We start from the raw sequence: 16,649 nt of genomic DNA on the forward strand, positions 1-16,649 counted from the left end.
GTGTGTCTATTTTATTTTAGATGTGTTGGAAGCAATATTGTACTGCTCACGCAAGCATTTAGGAGGAAATTTGTCATCCCAGATTTTGAAATATTTGCATCCCATATAGATGGTCTTTATGAGAGTGCCAAAAAAATGTCCGGAGGAAAGGTATGATTTTGAAATTGATCTTTAGTACAGTAAGAAATTGAATTCTAAACTGCTAAAATATAAATTCAAAAATGCATTTACCCACAGGAACTAAGTTTTTATTTTCCTTTTTATGTTAATAATGCTGTATATTAGAAAAACAGTGAATAGTTGCAGGGCAGCCATAAAAGTAATGTTTTTTTTGTATATACAGTGGTGTTCTAGTTTCAAATACTGTAATTTTTAAAAGCTATACTTGTTGGGGAAACTTGGAAGCAGGGCTATTATGCAAAAACACTTCACTTAGGTATTTCTTTTTTTCTCTCAAAAGGTTGCTGACTATATTCCACAACTGGCTAAATTTAGTCCAGATTTGTGGGGCGTGTCATTGTGCACAGTAGATGGGCAAAGGTAAGAAACAGAAACTTTATTTTAGAAATTTAGCAGAGTCTTGAAAGTGTTGGTTGTAAAGCTTTAGTAATTACTGAGTATATCTTATTCATGTTTATTTATTTTCCTTTTGATACCATCTCTGTTAACATTAATCACGAAGATTTACTTGTGAGCAGTTTGTGCTTTTTTTTTCAAATGAAAGAGCCCAATTTTAAGTTTCTGTGGTAAGTTGTTCCTACTAACAGATATTCATAGCTATCAAAATAAGTTATGTCTCAAGTAACTGAATAATTTTCTGAACAAGTTTGTGTTCAATTTTTTTAAAAATGGACTCTCCCTTTAATTGATTTGATTTTTAAATGAGAGCATGTTAGCTTCCGATTAGAGTTATAAGATCAAGAACCTCTTGAGGTCGTTCCATTGTTTGGTTTGATCGTGGCTTATCTGTTTCTTCGCTCTATTTTTACCTACTTTTGTTCCATGTTCCTTAACCACAAAAATAATTATTTTACTTGAAGTTTAATTTGTGTAACCTGTCCTCATTTTAATCTCTTAAATCTGGGTTTTTTTTCTGAATTTGCATCGCAGCCCTCTCCAATGCCAGTTTAGCTTCCATTGATGTGGAGACTGAGTGTATAATTCCAAATATTGTTTGACCAATGCTTTTAGGTTTATAAAATCCATTCATTTGGCTTCTAGCCACCTTGAGTTGAAAACCACATTTTTTTTGAGTCTTTTCTCAAGAGGTCCCTGGTTCATATCCGGGTGCCCCCTCAATGTCTTTGTGGGCGGCACGGTGGCACAGTGGTTAGCACTGCTGCCTCACAGCGCCTGAGACCCAGGTTCAATTCCCAACTCAGGCGACTGACTGTGTGGAGTTTGCACGTTCTCCCTGTGTCTGCGTGGGTTTCCTCCGGGTGCTCCGGTTTCCTCCCACAGTCCAAAGATGTGCGGGTCAGGTGAATTGGTCATGCTAAATTGCCTGTAGTGTTAAGTAAGGGGTAAATGTACGGGTATGGGTGGGTTGCACTTCGGCGGGTCGGTGTGGACTTGTTGGGCCGAAGGGCCTGTTTCCACACTGTAAGTCTAATCTAATCTAATCTTTGTACATGTAAATTTGGGCACTGAATCTAGAACTTGCTAGCAATTTAGAAAATAATATGTATCTTTCTTGAATCATAATTGAATGACGTTACACATACACAACTCTATTTGTCGCGGTTTGCTCACTCAATGAGCCCATCATGCACCTTTGCAATTTAGATCTACATCACTTGAGAAATTAACTCAATGAGTGGTGTCAGCAGACTTGGATGTACAATATTCTTTTCTACTATTCATGAACATAATAAAAATTTGAGGCAACAGTTCAAATTCCCAGGGATGCCACTAGTTACACCACATTGATTTGGAGTATATACCCACTTCTTGTTGTTGTTCTGCACCCGTGGCCCCCCACATCCCCCAATCACTTGACAATTTTCTTTAATTCTGTGTGCTTTTCCCCACTATCTCTAATGCAGCACTTTTTCCAATACATTTTAAAGTCCAAATAAATAATATTCATACAAATATTCCTTTGTTTACCATGAAGATTCTCAAAGATTCAACATGTTGACAGATAATCTGCTTTCTGTCTAATTTGTTCACATTTTTTAATGTACTCAGTCACACTGTCCCTCATAACAGATTTTGATAATATTTCCACTATTAGCTGTCTCCTGGTTTCTCTCCCACCTTTCTTAAACAATGGAGTAGCATTAGTCTTTTTCTAATACAAAGGGAAAATTCCTGAATCCGAAGTGTTTTTTTTTTGTAAACAATGACTAAAGAATCCACATTTTATTTCCATCTACTCTAACAAATTGAGATGGAATTCATTTCAGAATTTTGAAAAAAATTGTCAGTCGCATTTTCTGTATTCTTTTATTTAAACTTGTGTTAAATCTAGTAAAGTCTTAAGTTTTAGACTTGGGAATTTCTAAATTGATCGCCCCTATTTTAAATAAGATTGCACCTATTGAATTAATAAGTCACTCATGTTTTAGTTGCAAATGTCTTTTTCCCTATTTCTTGAATAAATGTATTATACTGCTTTACTCAACGATTGTAACAATCAAAAAGGATGAATATTTATCCTTCATGTTTGATTACATTGTAATCTCGTAATATTTGCAGATGATGGATGCTATAACCCCAGCGATGAATAAATAGTTTATCTGACATTAGTGGCTTTCCATGCATGCCACAATGTCTACTTTATTTCAACCACATATAGAAGTACTTTTGTTTTCTCCCAAGGTTTGTGTTCATCTTCTCTGAGTATCTGAAAGCCATAGTACCTAGTGAGCCTTTTGCTTTGTTCTTTGGTGTCATGGTTTCTCTTTCTACTGTCTTTAGGTTCTGGATAAAAAGTACTCCTCTTTTACATGACGATTACCTCACTTTATTTCCCTCTAACTATTCATTTCATCTGTTTGATCTTACTTTGTTTACAAAGAATAGATTGGTTCAAAATGGAATGCTGCAACACAAGTTTACTTCCACAAAATTTAGCAATTATTGTATTTCCACTTTAAACATGTTCTAATCCACTTTTCTGCTTCAGTGTACTTCACTTTGACATGCTGCGCTTAGTTTTCTAAGAGCCATTCGGACCATTTAACTGATCCATACTGAAGCAGTTGATTCCTCCTCTGTACTTGTGTTCATGACTCAAATTTGAGAAGGATATGGATATAGTGTGTAAATATGGGATTGATGTCGACAATCAGCTTTTATCTAGAATGGTAGGACAGGAACTACCTGTCCGGTGTTCCTAACGTTTCTAAGCCCTTTTAAATCCATTATTTAATCCTTTTTAATCCTCCTTTTGCCTCCCTCTGCTCACTTCCCACCCAGTGTGAGCATCATCTATAGCACCATCTAACGTTTTGGTCATTGAAAGATGGTCTCCTGTCAAATTAGGGTCAGTTTTATGTTTTAGATTCTTCTTTCCCAAGAAATGGACTGGGGCTATCTAGATTCTCTTCACATTGGTTCTTACAGACTGAAGAAAAATCTTTTTAAAAAAAAATTCTTTTGTGTGAAGTGAATTTTTAATACATTTACAAAGAACATATTTGCACCTAGCACTTAGAAAGTTTTTATTCCAGAGCTTAAGCTTGTCAACAGTTACTTTAAGGAAGGAGATTGATTTATAGTCATGACATTTGAAAATTCCTATCTTCTAAAATTACTGAACAGTGATTTCAATTGCATGAACTGTTTTTCCCTTCTCTCTGCTCAGGATTAATTCATTAACATCTCTTAAATGAGAACACATAGCCCATACTCCTTTTTTTTTGTTTAAAGTCTTGAGATTCAACAGCATTTGCATTTTCCACATCAACCTTTATTCAAGTTCTTTCTCTTTCTCCCCACCTTCTGTCCTCAAAATGACTTTCAGTTCGAGATACAAGATATTATTTATCACTGACAAATTGAATATTTATTGTCCAATCTTCACCATCATTGAGAAGACAGCAGTGATCTGCTTTCTTAAATCACTGCATTCCATGAGTATAAGCGTTTAACTTCGCATTTTATTGGAATTGATTTTATCTTCATTTTCCCATGTCTTTAGCTTGGAGAATTCAATTGTGACCATCCCTGAGTGTCCTGTTCTTGTCCATCTGGGATATGTGACCTAATTGGGAGTTTCACAGGCAGGTCTGTGTTTGAGCTCTCAGTTGCCATGAAACATAGTCCATCTTTCTTGATTTCTATGATATTGCAGTGTCATACCAAGTGCTTCATGTTGATGCAATAAATTGGTTATGCTTTTATACTAAATACAACAGAATTTCTTTTGCAAATCCAAAATAAGTCCCACTTCAATAGCATACAAGTAACCAAACAACTGGTGTCCAAGAGCTGCTTTAACTAACTGAATTACCTGATTCCATTTACAACATTTGGAAGACATTCAATTACCATTTCTCATTTGGATTGGTTCCATATAATTGGAGCCCCAGAATATTTTTAAAGTGATCACTTGGAGTTGCAGGTAAACCATCAATCTTATGGACTTCAAATCTGCATGTTTGAGCCTTTACACTTGTTTTATTTTTTAAAAATTACAAAATTACAAAACACTTCAGGCATTTGAATGCATGAAGTAAATACAATGACAAATATACTGAAATATATTAAACTTTTGCAGTTAGTCTCTTATTTTCTATTTACCTTTGCTAGATTGGCTTTGGATAACAAATGTTCACTACAGAACAATTGAGGATCCAGTGTGTTTGCTGCAACTAGTCAAACTCATTGATTTCAAGAGAGAGAGTTTTCCCAGTATCATAAGAGCTGGGTTTGGAGGCAGGGTGGCTGAGAATTTTTTTAAAAATACATTTGGGTTGTTATCATGATGTGCTTTTGCCTTCTTCCATCTTTTGTAAGTGTGATAGGAAACAATGTTAGGAACTCCTGTGATTGAGGTGTGAGGTGGATAATTGAGAGGGATTTTACATTCAGTTTCCTTCTTTATCGAAAAAGAGATTAACCTCCTCCCGTCTCAAGCCAGGTAGGTTAGAAAAAGTAGAGCACATGGGAGGTATTTTGTTAGCGTAACTGACACATTCTCTAACCATTGATCAGTTGCCACTGAAGAGTTTCAGGCATGGCCAGTGGAAGACTGCTTTACAAAGAACTTTGTGCTGTCAGATTGCCAGCTCCTTGGAAGGCACTTCTGACTAGCATTTCATCCAACTTAAGATATACTTCTCTCACACCAGCTTTTAGAGTGGTAGCTTATGTACCTTGATCACTACCTCTGCTGAGACTAGGTACTTAGCACTGCTAAATGTGCTGGGAGTGACTCCAGCACAAGCATCATCTCCATACAACCTTCCACAAGGAAGAGAGAATGGCCACTGATGCATCTGGTCAGAAAACTGATCCCCAACTGAATATCTGCAGGAAGAGGACCAGATATCCTGATATATACAATCACCAGCCATCTTGGGAACCTCTGGTTTTCATGGCTAATAACAGTTGATGTCCTCAGTGTTTGATTTGCCTTTCCAGTGGACTATGTGGATGCAACTTTGCCATTGATCAATAAGGTCTCCTCTCCCATGACCAATTTGAGAGATCTGTTCTGCAAGGAAAGAAAGACAAGTATATGTGGCCATTGTTGGTTTGTGTGCAGAAACATGAAATTGACCATACATGAGAATGAGTGTGTCTTAGCTCTTTAGATAGGGATGTGAGCTGACTACAGGGAGATGAATAAGTGGAACTGTTAAGATGTGTTCACTTGGGGCTTGTATTTCAGAGTGAGATTTGGTATTCACCAGTTGTACTGTCCTAATGACCTAAATTTTATTTGTGCATGGTCTCAGGTTGAAGGGAATACATTGATATTTCATTGTTTTTTGGACATTTCTTTCCATGCCTGCTCTCTGGGAAAGCTGTCCTATTTCCACCCTTGGTATAGTTCATCTCAGCTCTGCCTCTGAGGTGTCTCCATTCCTGTGGGTGCTGCGCCGCCTCAAATGGAAATCATTCCTCCCACAAAATGGGTCAGGAGTGTGGTGCTGGAAAGGCACAGCAGGTCAGGCCACATCCGAGGAGCAAGAAAATCGACATTTCAGGCAAAACCCCTTCATTCCTGATGAAGCGCTTATGTTGGAAATGTTGATTCTCCTCTTCGGATGCTGCATGAATTGCTGTGCTTTTCCAGCACCACACTCTCGACTCTGATCTCCAGCATCTGCACTCCTTACTTTCTCCTCTGACAAAATGGCCTCATCATGTCACCTGCTCTTTAATTGGCTGAGGGACCCTGAGATGGGTTCTTATGGCCTTCAGGGCTGCTGACACACACACACACATTCCTCAATACTCTATCAGTGCTCAGGCAGTAAGATTTCTTCTTGAATATCTGTTTCACAACCCTGTCTCCATCATTATATTATTTGTAAAGCTCTTAAATAAGCATTTTTGCAAGATGGTTGGTGGTCGGTAAGTACCTGCTTTATTAAGTATATGGACAATGGAGTTATAACTACACAGACACAATTTTTTGTAAATAGAATGCAGAAAAAAATTGAAGATTCTGGAAATGAAACAAAGAACAGCAAATGCTGAAAAAAGCACAGCAGCTCAAGCAGCATTTAAGAAGAGCAGGTAATTTTGCCTTACAAATGCAAGCCTTTTATCAGAATTGGACTTCTCCAGATGTAGTTTTATGATTACCATCAGCTGTCAGATACATTTATCAACATTCGTCATGTGTGAGGCCATGCTGAGAAAGCCAGCAATCTTTCAACACTAGGGGTGGGTGTTGGTACTAATAACCAAATTTTATCTTTATACATATCCTGTATTTACAGTGGACTTTCCTGCAAGTGGATTCTCTGATATTATTCACAGCCCCATGATATTTTTTTGTTCACCATGCCACACATGTTCTAGGCACATAAGCATTTGAATGATAATACTTGCTAATACCTGTTGTACATTTCTTTTGTAAATGTAGTTTTAAATATTATTGAATTCAAAATTAATGTGATTTCTACAGTGGAGTAATTAGTAAATCTAGTTCGAATGAGCTGAAAGAGACATACACCCAACTGTTAAGAGGCTGCAGACATGATTGCATTTTCTAACCACCTAAGAATGTCATCAACAGGGTTAATAGTACCCAAATCAGGAATCCAGCCATTCTGAACAGAATATCTCAATAAGTGTAAAAATTCACATGTCTGGAAACTACAGTATGTTTATGGATCATCTCATTTATCCAGAAGTATAAATGGTAATCAGATGGCCTCCCCCATGTCTTTTCTTTGCCTTTACTTATGAAAACTGAAGGTCATCCTAAAATAAAGCAATAACCAACTTGGAAACTAGTGAATAACAGGTTTTAATCCATCATGCGTGGCTGAGGATAAAAGGCATCCACTGATTAATTTTGATTGTCATATGTTACCAGGCTTTTGTTCACAGAAGATTTTATTTTCAAAAATGCCGTGAATATTTCTACAGATTCTTTATAATGGCAAGAGTGACAACCACTATAAAATTGCCACATTGAGCATTTTAGAGTAAACTTCTTCATTGGTGTGTCATTGGACAACTTACAATGTAAAGTACCATTACACTGCAGAGGTTAATGATTATATATTTGTGAATTGCACTGTTAAAAATTTAGCCAGGTCCAGCAAATAAGCGTAGACTCAATTTAATTTTGGATGTTTGTGCTGATTTACAAGTATATTCACAAGTCTGCGAGGAGGGCGGCACGGTGGCACAGTGGTTAGCACTGCTGCCTCACAGTGCCAGAGACCCAGGTTCAATTCCCGACTCAGGCGGACTGACTGTGTGGAGTTTGCACATTCTCCCCGTGTCTGCGTGGGTTTCTTCCGGGTGCTCCGGTTTCCTCCCACAGTCCAAAGATGTGCAGGTTAGGTAAATTGGCCATGCTAAATTGCCCGTAGTGTTAGGTAAAGGGGTAAATGTAGGGGAATAGATGGGTTGCGCTTTGGCGAGTCAGTGTGGACTTGTTGGGCCAAAGGGCCTGTTTCCACACTGTAAGTAATCTAGTCTATATATTCAGGTGTGTGGGAATACAAGGAGTAGATGCTTTTTACTGCAATACCAGTTCCTACTTAAAAGAGTGTACCTGCTTAGAAGCATTGTGAAGGCATCCCATCCGAGGTCTCTGATCCAGGAAAGACCCATTTTGTTGAAATATTGCATGTCTTTGGGAATTAATTGGGAGCTGGTTTGAAGCCCTTGCTTGTCAATGGTTGTTTAAAGTATGAGAACAACCGGTTGATTCTTAATTTGTGATCATTCATTGTCAAGCGTATGCAAGTGCTATTTGCTTGTAATGATAGATAAAACCTTCTATATTTACCTCCAATTTTTTGGGGCTCAGGACACTGAAATGGCAAGCCTTCACTTTGCTGTTCTTTGATATCAAATGAGTTTGAAATTAGCCTCCTTTCTGACCACTCCTGGGCCTCATGTGATGGTATTCTTTGTAATGTAAGAATTTTGAATCAAGTTATCCTTGAATTTGTCTTTGAATCCGTTTAATGTAATTGCCTTTTTAAAGCGTAACCTACATTTGATTTGACATTCTGTTGGTTTTGGACCTCAGCCAAGCATGTTTGGAATATTGATGTTTAAATTATTACTAATTACTTCAATAGTAGAAGTGCTTGAAGAATTGGGCAAATATAAAATTATGTAATCTTCAAAGTAAGGCTTCTTCTTTTAATGGAGTAGAATTATGCAGTAAAAATATCCAAAACTCTGGTGATCATGTACATATGATTTAAATTCCTAGTCTATGTTTGAGACAGACTGTCATCCAATTACTTCTGAAAATCAAATTCTGCATGAATCCTGTAATGCAATGATTTTTTTTTGATTTTTCACAAACCTTGATTAAGAACAGATTTGTGTTTTTTTTAAAAGAAATGTTGCTCATTAATCTCTTGTGCTTCCTAAAATTGATTTTGTTTTATCAAGCTATTTCTTTTTCGGAAAGAATTTTAGAACAAAGTGTCTATTTGGGAACCAGCAGGAGGCTGCAGGTTGGAAGATATGATATTTTATGCAATTATTCATGCTTGCATTACTGAAGTGACCAAAAAGAGTTAATCATTTTAGTGACATTTTTCCTGAATCGTTTGTCATGTCCTAGATGATCAGTAAAGTTCTTTACTTAGTACCGATTTTGCAATTAATTTTTTTTTAATTCAAAATGGTTAGAGTCTGGGCACAATTTTTCTTTTGCAGTTAGGGTAGGGTAAAGGGAGGAAGAGAGAAGAGATGAGATTTTGATGTTGTGAAAATACATTTTTTTAAAAAGTCCTTTTATTCTACAACCAACCAGCAAAAGTGAATTATTTTAAATGTTTCTGAAGCATAAAATTGTATAGCGATAAATTAGTATCTAAAATGTATTGTTCATTAAAAATGCAAATTTGTACTCTTGATTTCCTAACAAAAAAACTTGAGATGCTGCTTTTGAATTTCAATTTAAATTGTTCCATGGCGTGTCTAAAACAGAACAAATTACACTCTATAAAAATAAATTTAGAGTATTCAAGTGCATGTTTACTTAATTATAAATGTATTACCATGGACAGTAAGGTTCCATTTAAATTTAACTGTATGTTAATGTTAACAATTTTAGTCGAAGAAATGAGTGCTACTGTTCACAGCTTTTGTTATTAATATTAGCCCTTCTTAAAAAGCTAGACTTTTTTTAAAAAAACAACCTAAATTATGAACTGTTTCTGCTGTGGATAACTTTGCTCCACATTAAATAAATCAACCTTTTGGTTATATTTCTTTGACATTATTTAGACTGGTTCCATCCAGCTCTAGTAAACAAAGAGTAGCAAACCTACAATAGACAAGTTATTTTATCTAATGGCTGAGAATGAATCTATCAAGTAACTGAACTGTATCAACTAGCAGACTTTAGGTTCAGCTGAATTGTTGAATGAGATCAGAGGACAGTAAGAACGCCACAGTTACACCAGAATGGGCAGGGGAGTGTTCATACTGGATCGCCATTGATTTGCATTAAAGATATGTGTGTGGGGACATCAAGTGACAGCAAATTTTGGATCTCTTCTAACACCTTTTAACTGAGCAGTCTACTTACTTTACTGTCAAGTATTACATGTGTCTAATGGCCACTTGGTAAGGTATTGGAGGGTGACCTTTACCTGTGGATCTGTATTTCAGAAAGCCATCTGAGAGAATGGTGGAAAAATTATGTTAGGAAAAAAGTTGTTTTTGCACTTTTTTGAGACTTCTATTCTTTTACCTGTTTTAAAGTCGTCTTTATTTTTTATAGTCTTTCACCTCGGTGGAAATGAACTTCAGCCAGGAGAGCAAGTGGGTGGAACTGCATACTCCTTCACAACTTCACTATGCCAGACTTCTATAAATGGCCATAAAGGAGGTGTGTGTATACACAGACCAATTCCCAATGTTTGTTTTTTGCTTTCATGGGATATCTTGAAAGAGACATCTGAAAACCAACATAGCTCATTTGATAAGACTTCCAATTAATGGTGCAAGATCAGTAACTCAGAAGTCACTGATCTGCAGCTTCCTTTTACACACCAGTGAATCTTAAGGAATTTCTGAAAACCTTGTACAGCTGGTTACTGCATATGTGCAGTGAGCATGATCTGTTTGAACTTTGATATCTACTTTGCCTTTCAGTAGTTGAAGTGGTATGGAATTTCCACTTCTCAGTCTGCTCAGGTATATGGCTGAATTCCATTCATTGTTCATCTCCACTTTTTCATCTACTGCCCCAGTTGCACTGTAAAACTTCAGTTAGTGTGAAGCCACCTTTCGTACTATAGCGATGCAAGCTTGATTCCCTTTCTTCAGTATGCAGTATGGCATTGTTTATCTGAAAAAAAACAGTCCTCTGCCACAAGTGCTCTGTATCACTTTTAAAAAACAGTACATTCTTTGAACTCTTTTTTTTCATTCTCTATAAATGTTCACTGGGTTTCTGAGGTGGATGGCACAACACTCTGTGCATTTATGAAATGAATATACTAAGTGATGCCTTTCTCTATGCCAAGCAATTTCAAATAACCTCCCTTTCCAGCCCCTTCCCCTCCCTTCTATTCCTCAGGTCGCCCCTTCCTTCCACCTACCAATTGGATTCATTCCTCCCATTGACCAACCAGGTTGTATCCTCTGCCTGTGTTCACTTATTCCTATCTCACCACCTTCCCACCCCCATCCCACCCCCACCCCTCTCCTTCCCACCCAAACCTTCTCCCTCCCTTATCTGCAGCTCCCCTTACACCCACCCCTAGTCCTGAAGAAGGGTCACACTCAAAATGTTGACTTCAGCTCATGATGCTGTGTGGCTTGCTGTCTCTTTCCAGCCTCCTGCTTGTCTACCTTGGATTCCAGAATCTGCAGGTTTCTTTCTCTCCAAAGCAGCATTTGACTTTTGGCTTGTCCTGCATTTAAATAAAGCAGCCACTGCAGCAGTTGATGGATTATAACAGTAGTCTGAAGTGATCTTCATTGTTGAGACATAGAGCTGTCCATTGAACCTGTTGCATTCTTATGAGTTCATTAGAATGCTTCAAGCCTAATTTAGGATGATATAGCATTTGTTGCTTTAGAAATACAACATTAGTCTCTACTGTAGCTAGTAAGATCTGTTACAGTTTTTAGGTTACAAAATATTTAAATCCCTGGATGAGGGAAAACCATGTTTTTTTTCTTATTTATTTTCACTGCAAACATGGTTTTCTAAAGTTTTAATGGAACCATTATATTGCACAAATGTGTATACGTATTGTAAAATGTACTATGAACTATGGTTTTTAATACTAGGCAAAAAACTAAAAGACTTGCGGATACTGGAAATCTGAAACAAAAATGGACATTTTTGGGAAATGTCAGGAGATTGGGCAGCATCTGGACTGGAAGCAGAATTAATGTTTATAGTGCAGGAACCTTTCTTCAGAACTGCAGTTTTGCTGAGATTTTCCAGCAATTTCTGTTTTTGTTGTGGTTTTTAATAACTAGCATAATATCTATAGATGTGTTTTATTTTGGAAAACTTAATAAAGGTATAATGATTTTGTTTTGTGCTTGGTGATAAATTGTAGACAAAAAGATTTAATAGAGAGAATGCCATTGCACAAATGAACTTCTGCAATTACTTGTTCCTTTGATGTGGAGGTGTCAGTGTTAGACTGGGGCGAACAAAGATAAAAATCACACAACACCAAAGGTTTATTAGATTACTTATAGTATGGAAACAGGCCCTTCGGCCCAACAAGTCCACACTGTCCCGCCACTCAACCACAATTACCCCTCCCCTAACACTATAGGCAATTTAGCATGGCCAATTCACCTAACCTGCACATTTTTGGACTGTGGGAGGAAATCGGATCACCTGGAGGAAACCCACACAGACACGGAGAACGTGCAATCTCCACACAGTCAGTCTCCTGAGGCGGGAATTGAACCTGGGTCTCTGGCGCTGTGAGGCAGCAGTGCTAACCACTGTACTACCGTGCTGCAAATGGAAGTGCTAGCTTTCAGAGTGCTGCTCCTTCATCAGATAGCTAGTGGAGTAGGATCTTTGGACACAGAATTTATAGCAGAGGATCATAGTGTCATACACTGTGGCGTTATTTTCAACAGTCTTAGATTTCTTAGAATGGGTTGCAGGTTTCACTTTATTAATATTTAAAACCCATAACTACTTCCAAGTCACATTCCTGAGATAGCTTATGGTTTTATTTTAAAAATGGTCACATCTCAGCTCAGACAATGCATTAAAGGTGTGAAGTTAGAGTCTATATGTATTCTAATCTTGAGTCAGACTGGTTCTGTTTCCAAAGTAGGAATTTATGAAATGTCAGATGGATTATAAAAAATATTGACTGCCTACAGATTGTGTGCTTTTTGACTGAAATTGAATGTATTTGAAGATACAATTCTGCAAGTGCAAATTCACCCCATAGACCTTTACGTGTGTGCAGGCATGTGAGGGAGTGAGAGATTGTGCGCGCGTGTGAGTCAGAGAGAGAGTGCGAGTGTGCGTAAGTGCTTGATAGTTTGGGAGAGTATATATCTGCTCTCCGACACATGCACACATGTATTGTCTCTCGTGCGCATGTGCACGCTCTCGCTCGCTTCTTGTGCGCGCTCTCTCTCTTGCCCCCAACCCTCCCCCTCATGTGCATCCACTCATGTCAATGGGGTGAATTTGCATTTGCAGATACATTCTATTTTGCTCAAAAACACACAATCTGTAGGCAGTCGGTACTTTTTATAATCCATGTGACATTTTCTAAATTTCTACTTTGGAAATAGAAGCAGTCTGACTCAAGATAGGCATACATATACATCTAGTCTCTCTCCTTTTAATGCATTGTCTGAGCTGAGATGTCACCACTTTTGTTTTAGAAAACCTTTAAGTTATCTCGGGAATGTGACTTGAAAGAAGTTCTGAGATTGACTTATTAATGAATCGAAATCTGCAACCCATTCTAAACGATGAAAGACTTAATAGCAATAAATCTAAGTTTGTTCAATATATCGCTTTAGTGTATGACGCTATGATCTTTTGCTATAAATTCTGTGTCCTATGATCCTATTCCACCAACTACCTGACGAAGGAGCAGTGTTCCGAAAGTTTGTACATCCAAATAAACCTGTTGGACTGTAACCTGGTATTGTGTGATTTTTAACTTTGTTCCTTTTAAATGATGGACACCAAAAATTGCAGAGACTCTATAAATGGTATACTTGATTTTGTTTTGTTTAAAAATGTTTGTGTATATCGCACATGTTGAGAAAAATCAATCCATCAATTTTTAAACTTCTGGATTGTCAGTATTTCTTAAATATTTGTGTTTAATTTTATGTAGCAACTGATCAAGACTGGAACATGCCATCAGGTGTGCTTGTCTATATTGTTTTCTGTTAAAGTTGATACATCTTCAGAAAATGTTGTTTTATGTGAACAAGCTATAAGTCGTCAGAAGCAGGTGTTGATTTAAACTCTCCAAAATCTGTGCACTCGTAATAACCTTATGGCACTAGTAGATCAGACAGTTGATACAAGATGCAGTAAACATGGATTTTGCAGATCAGACAAGTTTGAAATTACATCAAGGAATTGAAATTGTCTGGTTTCCTTTTTTTTATTCTTGGTAATGTGTTTCGTGACAATGCATATTTTATACATTGGAACCTTTTGTCATTCAGAATATTGTTAATATTAATTATGTTGCAAGAATCTAATTGAATAAATTTGGTGCTGAGTATATGGATGCAGAGGTCTCAGTGATACCTGATTGACTACTGTGGCTGTTGGTTGTGAGCAAAATATCATAAATTCTGTGCATATGCACACACTCTATTGCAGCATATTTTGTGCACTTGATGGTGTGCAACTTCAATTTGATACTGACACTGCCATTTTGAAGCCTTATGATGCCCTCTTAACCTCTTACACGTGAACATGGTTTAAAATTCAAGAAGGATTTTCCCACTGATGCTCTAGAAAGAGATCATCAACTATTTGCGGGCCAGTTGCTAGTTGACTACTTCTGTCTATTGATATGATTCTACAACTATTTGGTTCTTTCTATTGTGATTTCCCTTTGCAGAAGTCCATAGGCAGTGGTGTGCCAAATATTGATAGAGCTTTTGGCTTCAAGGCTTCTACACAAGGTGTTGCTCCAAAATGTGCACAAACAGGCTTCCTTATTTAGAATACAGCACAACTGAGAACTGATCAGCCTTTTCCAGCTCAACTATGCAAGGAAAAGTTACTTTTAGTTAGATACAAGTAGTTACAATAGCAGTCTTCCATTTTCACTAACAGTCTGCAATCCATCTCATTGTTACCACCATCAAGCTACCTCATACCAAACATTCTAAACAAAAGTTAACATTAAAACCTGAGTATTACAAACAAGTGCAAACTAATTCCCTCATGCTTTCCTTTGGTAACTGTTTTGTGTGCTTTGTCTGGTCTTTTCTTTTTGCAGAAGCTTCAGCATGCTTGGTAGAGGTTGTTACATTTTAGTGAAGGACTGCAGATAGCATGGAGGATGGCTTACTAGGCCTGGCCTCAGTGTTCCATCCCTTCATGCAGTATTGTGGACAAATTAAGTTATTATGAAAGGTTGTTGGGTCATAAGCCTGAAACATGAACTTTTTTTTTCCACTGCTGCCTCACTTGCTAAGTGCTTCCAGCACCTTTTGATTTTCTTTTACAGCGTTTGCACTTTTTTTTTTGTACTGGCTGATGGTGAATGGAAAATCCCAGCAGTAAGGCAGGTTGGGAAGGTGATTGCTGTCATCCCTTGAGTGAACAGCAGTCCTTATACCATTTGACTCCCCCTCAGTGAGTTAAGACCATAAACATAGGAGTGGAAGTAAGACCATTCGGCCCATCGAGTCCACTCTGCCATTCAATCATGGCTGATGGGCATTTCAACTCCACTTACCCGCATTCTCCCCATAGCTCTTAATTCCTTGAGACATCAAGAACCTATCAATCTCTGCCTTGAAGACATTTAGTGTCCCGGCCTCCACTGCACTCTGCGGCAATGAATTCCACAGGCCCACCACTCTCTGACTGAAGAAATGTCTCCGCATTTCTGTTCTGAATTGACCCCCTCTAATTTTAAGGCTGTGTCCACGGGTCCTAGTCTCCTCACCTAATGGAAAACATTTCCTAGCGTCCACCCTTTTCAAGCCATGTATTATCTTGTACGTTTCTATTAAGTCTCCCTTTAATCTTCTAAACTCCAATGAATACAATCCCGGGATCCTCAGCCGTTCCTCGTATGTTAGACCAACCATTCCAGGGATCATCTGTGTGAATCTCCGCTGGACACGTTCCAGTGCCAGTATGTCCTTCCTGAGGTGTGGGGACCAAAACTGGACACAGTACTCCAAATGGGGCCTAACCAGAGCTTTATAAAGTCTCAGTAGCACAACGGTGCTTTTATATTCCAACCCTCGAGATAAGTGACAACGTTGCATTCGCTTTCTTCATCACGGACTCAACCTGCATGTTTACCTTTAGAGAATCCTCGACTAGCACTCCCAGATCCCTTTGTACTTTGGCTTTACGAATTTTCTCACCGTTCAGAAAGTAGTCTATGCTTTTATTCTTTTTTTCCAAAGTGCAAGACCTCGCATTTGCTCACATTGAATTCCATCAACCATTTCCTGGACCACTCTCCCAAACTGTCTAGCTCCTTCTGCAGCCTCCCCACTTCCTCACTACTACCTGCCTGTCCACCTAACTTCGTATCATCGGCAAACTTTGCTAGAATGCCCCCAGTCCCTTTATCCAGATCATTAATATATAATGTGAACAGCTGCGGACCCAACACTGAACCCTGCGAGACACCGCTTGTCACCAGCTGCCATTCCGAAAAAGAACCTATCCCAACTCTCTGCCTTCTGTCAGACAGCCAATCCTCAATCCATACCAGTAGCTCACCTCTAACACCATGGGCCCTCACCTTGCTCAGCAGCCTCCGTGTGGCACCTTATCAAAGGCCTTTTGAAAGTCTAGATAGACCACATCC

At 38.1% G+C, this 16,649-nt stretch overlaps 1 protein-coding gene across 2 annotated transcripts in view; it reads left to right on the forward strand.

Moving 5' to 3' along the window:
• The window catches only part of glsa (glutaminase a), a 119,976-nt gene that overhangs the window by 32,357 nt on the left and 70,970 nt on the right, over positions 1–16,649 (forward strand). For both annotated transcript variants that reach the window (XM_060827376.1, XM_060827377.1), the window contains exons 4-5: positions 21–150; positions 461–540. In XM_060827376.1, the coding sequence (XP_060683359.1) occupies positions 21–150; positions 461–540 (210 nt within the window). The remainder of the gene's footprint in view (positions 1–20; positions 151–460; positions 541–16,649) is intronic.

Source organism: Hemiscyllium ocellatum, chromosome 7 (genome assembly GCF_020745735.1).
Source record: "Hemiscyllium ocellatum isolate sHemOce1 chromosome 7, sHemOce1.pat.X.cur, whole genome shotgun sequence".
NCBI classification, from domain to species: domain Eukaryota; kingdom Metazoa; phylum Chordata; class Chondrichthyes; order Orectolobiformes; family Hemiscylliidae; genus Hemiscyllium; species Hemiscyllium ocellatum.